Source organism: Galeopterus variegatus, unplaced genomic scaffold (assembly GCF_000696425.1).
Source record: "Galeopterus variegatus unplaced genomic scaffold, G_variegatus-3.0.2 Scaffold23, whole genome shotgun sequence".
Lineage (NCBI taxonomy): Eukaryota > Metazoa > Chordata > Mammalia > Dermoptera > Cynocephalidae > Galeopterus > Galeopterus variegatus.
The window spans coordinates 353,682-359,964 of NW_007726134.1; the positions used below are offsets into that span (position 1 = coordinate 353,682).

A 6,283-nucleotide genomic window follows, 5' to 3' on the forward strand; every position below is an offset into this window, starting at 1 on the left:
CATTATGCGCCCATGATGTGCAAGGTGGTAACACAGAAGGAAATCAAGGCTGTTGATCTCAAAGAGTCAGATGTTTATCCAGATAACCAGAACACAAAATAAAGTGGGTAGAGGCAAGTGTCACAGAGGTGACATAAATGGAGTATGGTGAGGACAAAACAGAAATTTCTTCTGTCTGAAGGTGACTGGAGAAGACCTCTGGAACGAAAACATGTTGGAATGGGATCATTAAAGACAGGAATGACTGATTTCCAGAGGTGGAGATGAACAGGAGGACATTCCTGAAGGGGGAAAAGTAAGATCAAGGGTGGAACAGAAGTATCTTTTGGAAATTATTTTGTCCAAAACGAAGGGTGCATCAGCTGTGTCTGGAGCAGCACGCCCTGCTGTGTGAAGGCTCAGTTAAAGAAAGTCTGCAACTACAAAGACAATTGCTTGGGAGTTCTCTGGAAAGAGATAACCCTGTAATTATAGACCTCTGAAGTTATGTAGTAAATTCTGCCAAGATAAAACGGTATTCATGAAAGCATTTTGTAAGCTATAAACAATATATAAATATGAAGAATTTTTCTTCTTGATGTGCCTTCTGCCAAGAAGGTAGAGAACAGCTACTGCATGTGATGGCTTGTGGTTGCACCCTTACCCAGGGTGGCCTGACACAATTTTGAAGTGCATTCCCAGGCGTCAAGCCACGAGATGGAGCCTGAACTCTTGCCCTTAGACGGGGAAGAAAGAAACTTCAGCAGAAGTCAATGACACATATTTGCTGAAACAAATCCATGCAAGCGAGTGGGATGTGGGGGACTTCCTTCAGCCTGACCAGCTTTCCTGGAAGGCACCAGATCCTGGGGGTGAGACAAGCCCCAGAGAGGCCTGAGTCTTAGAAGCTATGGAAAGCTTGAAGGCTTGAACTATTTCCTTTCAAAGTTCCTCTGTTGAAACCCTAACCTCCAACACCTCACAATGTGAACTTATTTACAAATAGAGTTGTTGCAGAGGTAATTAGTTAAGATGAGTAGAGCGAGCCCGTAAGGACTGGTATCCTTATGAAAAGAACACCGTGAAGACTCAGACACGCACATGGGAAGAGTACCACATGAACACAAAGGCAGAGATGAGGGCGACGCACCTACAAACCGAGGAATGCCAAAGACTGCAGCGAAACACACGGAGATAGGAGAGAGGCCAGGAACAGATTCACCAGAACAGTACTCACAAGGAACTGACCCTGCTGACACCTTGAGCTCAGATTTCCAGCCTCCAGAACTGCAAGAGGCACATTAAGAGAAGCTAAATCTAACTGGCAAGCTTCTCTAAGTTTGGGTCAGGACAATGCTTGGCATTAAGAAATATGCAGGTGGCCAAATTTTGTTCTCTGGGAATGACTAGCTAAGAATATTATAATTGAACAATATTATAATTGAACAATAATAAATTATTCCCCAAATTTCATTTTGCTGTTTTTCAAGACTACATCTCTTTCATTAACTAAATGAGACAAACTTCTGATTATTGAGATACTGGACTTACACTGGAATCCATTTGCCAACTACAGAATACCCAGGATGTCCTCGTAATTTCCGAACATTCCGAATACCACAATTCTACTTATCTCAAACTGGAAACCAGTTAGTGGGTAAACCCATCAATTTACTTCTAAGCAGATCTCCTCATTACCATTTATTTGCGTCACTTGGGATTTTAACTTCATCCTTTAGCTTTATTTCATTTCTTTTTAAGACTTGTGGGCTAGAGGCACACTTTAACAAGGAGGGGTTTTTTTGTGTGTGTGTGTGTTTGGTTTTTAAACAAAGGTATAAAATATTCTAATGAAATGGTTAAGTTAACAAGGAGGGTTTTTTTTGTGTGTGTGTGTGTTTGGTTTTTAAACAAAGGTATAAAATATTCTAATGAAATGGTTTAAATACAGTTTTGTACCACAGGGGCTGGAGAATGGGCTAGGTGACTGTTAACTGGTGGACGCTGTTCTTCCTACACAGAAACTGTGCACGCTGTGTAGTCTGGGTAACACCCCACGGCCCCCTTCTTACCTCAGTCAGCTCCCAGGTAATACTGATTGTCCAGCAGAGACCATAACTACGGATCAACAAGGCCTTCATAGCCCAGCCCCAGAAATGCCCAAATGCAAATATATCAAAATGGCTGATAATCCTCTCCCAGGTGATGACATGGCAGTTCACAGCATACTCCTGTTTAAAATAAAAAGGGAAATAATTAATGAGACTCTAGAAGTCAACTTGATTCTAGGATTCTGACAGTAAATGACAAGAATCGATATGACTTTGACAATTAACGTATGTCTTCTTCATTAAAAAAAAAAGTTTTAATAACTTAAGCATCTTGAGGAAAAATGGATAAGTATTAAGGTTTTTAAATCAGAATTGCTTGTTCCAAATTGCAAAAGCTGGGTTAAAATGGAAAGCAAAATAATTTTACAAAGACTCAACACATCTTAAAAGACCATGTCATCTGATCACAGAGCAACTGAGCTAAAGCCAGTAACAAAAACATAAATAAGAGAATCCCAATAGTTTTGGAAATTTAAAAACACATTTCCAAATATCATGGATTAAGGAAGAAATCATAAAAGAAATTTTTTAAATAATCAGTATTAATGATAATGAAAATACTATATAAATACTCTATATCAAAAGTGATGGGACATGGTTAAGGAGAACTTAAAGGAAAATATACAGCCTTAAATACTTATACTAGAAAAAAAGAAAAGCTGAAGCACCCAATTTCAGGAATTAGAAGAAAACAGCATAACCCCCACCCAAAAATATATCAGATAATACATAACTTAAATATTAAAAAAATCACAAAGCTTTTAAGAGTTTTGGTTCCAATTCTAATATCTTTTTATCTTAAATATGATATATACATTTCCAAGTACTTTTAAATCTTATATTTCAGTGTTTATTTTGAAAGTAGTTAACATATGTCAATATGACAATAATACATTTCTCAGGAATCTTTACATTTCACATCCTTTCTTCCCAAAATTAATCTGATAGGAATCAGTAAGATTTGGAAAATATCCACCTATTATCAGCCAGCTGGAAGAATTCTGATAAGCTGTAATATTTTTAAATTCTAGAAGTGATACTTTCCAAGAGAGCAAAAGAGCTTCTCTGTCTCTTCCTAAACCCACCACATCAGATTTCTTTCCCAGATAAAGTGCATTTCAATTTGCAATGCTGAAAGGGCATTTTTAAAAGATCTATTTCTTGAGAAGCAGTATGATGTGATTTTATATGTAAGTGGGAAATCTGAAGAAAGGGGAATAAAATTCAATAAGGATAAGTCAAGATAAGGCTTAAAAAAATAAACTGCCTTGCAGTAAGATCAAAATTCTCTTCCCAGACTCTGGAACAGCATGTTCCTGTCACAGGGAATCACAGGCTGAGAAAGAAATACCTTGGGCTGAAGCCAGTTATACATTAGGGTAAGGAGAACAAGCCAGGTCTCATCCAACCCCAAATTCCTCAACCACCCTTCCCTCTTACTTATGCTGGAACACACTGCCTAGGGTTAGATAAGCAAGGGGTGAGAGGTCTGTTTTCAGAAGTCTACTCTTAAAGTAATCACTGGTTGAAAGGCAACTCTGGAGGCCTTTCTACTCTATCAGATTATCTCTGTACTTCTTTATATGGGAAGCAACTTTAAAAATCATAAACAGCCAAATAGTCTATTAGCATTATAATTACTAATGAGCAGATTTGCCAATTACCACCTTCTGAAGTCCCCGAGGTCCTGTCCTGGGAGGACCGTAGGGCACTGCAGTTTAATGCATTACCCTGGGAAACAGGAGGAACAGGCTTTAACTGAAGACAGCCCAGAGCCAGCGCCTGGCAAGGCGGCTAGCTGGGCAGGTGTGCGTGCGTGAGTAAATGAAGGCAAACTCTGCCCACCTGCCAACCGGTCCATCTTCTCCCTTGCTTGACCAACACTCAACAAATACCAAGTCCTGGTCATCTTACCTCCCAAGTCTTTCTTTTATCCATCTCACTGCCACTATTATTTCTTGCTTAGGCTTCTGCAATAGCTTTCTAAAATTTATTTATTTATTTATTTGTTTTTTGGCACTGGCCAGTACAGGGATCCCAACCCTTGGCCTTGGTGTTGTAATACTGTGCTCTAACCAACTGAGCTAACCGGCCAGGACCTATCTTTCTAAAATTGTGAAATGTTTCAGGCATACAAAACAGTAGAGATGATGCTGTAGTAAGCCTTGGGCACTCACATACAGCTTAAGATCACAAACAGATCTGGAAAGTCACAATCAGATGACTGGGTGTGGTGTGGGTGGGGGTGGCTGCGGATGGGTAATGCACCCTTCCCAATGTGGAAGGATCTCTACTACCCTACACTCCAGGCTTCCAGCCCTTGTCTCTCTCCCACTCCTCCCTGGGGGAGGTGGTGACTTTGGAAGAAGAAAGAGCTCCACTCTTTTGGGTCCTCTTTGGAAAGTATCTGCCTACAGACAGCACATGTGCTCGTCTGCTCCCTCAAGCACGCTGAAATTTTTGTGGGCCAGGCCCTGCTTGTGGAAGAAACTTGTGGTTGTCCAACGGGCCTGCCTAATTCGGGGTGGGGTGGGCGTGGGTAGTATTAGCAAGCCCTGGTGGCCCAGGTCTAAAGGCAACTGCTCCACTGAGTTTTTGCAGGAAGAAATCAGCTAATATTTTGAACTCTGTGAACTCAACCAGAGGTCAGGGTATTACTGTTTGACACCCTAAAACACCAACACAAACCATGCAACTCCTCTGCTTATAAATCCTTCCATGGCCTTTTATTACACTGAGAGTAACATCCAAACCCCTCATCCCTGGTGGCTCAGCTCTGGCAGCCTCCCTGGCCTCAAGGATGGCCGTCTACCTCTTGAGTTCTGCAGTCCCTCAGCTCCTGACTGGTTCTCCTCCCCAGCCCCCACCAGGGCCTCCATACAGGCTAGGCTGCCCCTCCCCCACTGTGCCTGGCTTGCTCCCACTCACCTTTTAGTTGTCAGCTTAAACCTCAGCTCTTCACGGAAGCCTCCCCTGACTTTCCAGACTAGACCAGGCCCAGGCCCAGTGTATAATTCTCAACTGCATCCTTTATAACCATATGTAATGACTGTGCTTTCTTGATTCTAGACACACCTTTTCCACACTGTATTATTTTGAGAATTAGGATGACTACTCCAATATATTACAATGTATGGTACTTTAAATACAAGGTTTCTTTTTTTCCTCTCCCAAAAGCCATACCTATAATGATGTATCGTGCTTCTTAAAATTGACATTGTCCTCCTGACCCCATAATCAACCTTAATGTTGTAAGAACAGACTGCCAGACAGGATGCAGGTCTACACAATGTGATACATAGCACCACCTATGACGCAGGCCCACCATAAACACTGAACTGCAATCTGGAACCCCATCCAGCCTCCACATCTAACTTCCAGCTTTTATAGGAGATATAGGGGGACAGAGAGACACATTCAATGTTACCCTGCAAATGCAAGCTGCAAAATACAGACGTGAGAAACTCTACAACATAAACAATATAGTTTCTTCAACAAATAAACTTTAAGGAAAGGGTAGAGGGAACTACAGATTAAAAGAGATTTAAGAGATGTGTCACATGAACGTGTGAACCTTGTCTGGATCCTATTTTGAACAAATCAACTGTACAAAACCATTTATGAGGGGAAATGTGAACACTGACTATATACTGTTAACTGTTAAATAACTAAGTTTTTAAAAAAAGTACATATATTTTAGACTAAATGTCTGAGAACTGTTTCAAAACAATCAGGATGTGGGGTGGGGTGGGGGAAAGGAAAAAAGACTGGGCATGTGTTGATAATTGCTAAAGCTGGGTGATGGGGACATGGGGGCTATAGTCTTTCTCTACTCTTGCATGTGTTTAAAACTTTCCATAATAAAATTTTTAAAAATTGCTAAAGTTGTCTTCTTGTAGACTCTAAGCTCTAAGAGGACAGGGAGTGTGCCTACCTTTCCCCCACTAGCACCAGCATGGTGTCCAGCATAGAGGAAAAGGTCAGTCAGTACTTGCTAAACAAAAGACTGCTGCTTCAGACAATCCTGCTTACAAGTGAGTTGTGCTCTCAAAGCTTGTCTGAAGCTAAAAACACAAATTTTTTAATAGAATCAATATTTTTATTTATTTTTTTATTTTTTTAATTTTTAAAATTTTTTTTGTCTTTTGTCTTTTTCCGTGTCCGGCAACGGATTGCAACCCTCGGTGTTGCTC

At 40.7% G+C, this 6,283-nt stretch overlaps 1 protein-coding gene across 1 annotated transcript in view; it reads right to left on the reverse strand.

The window, feature by feature from the left end:
- PTDSS1 (phosphatidylserine synthase 1) overlaps window positions 1-6,283 on the reverse strand; it is a 67,361-nt gene that overhangs the window by 28,157 nt on the left and 32,921 nt on the right. The window contains exon 5 of the mRNA XM_008568291.1: window positions 2,052-2,210. Within this exon, the coding sequence (XP_008566513.1) occupies window positions 2,052-2,210 (159 nt within the window). The remainder of the gene's footprint in view (window positions 1-2,051; window positions 2,211-6,283) is intronic.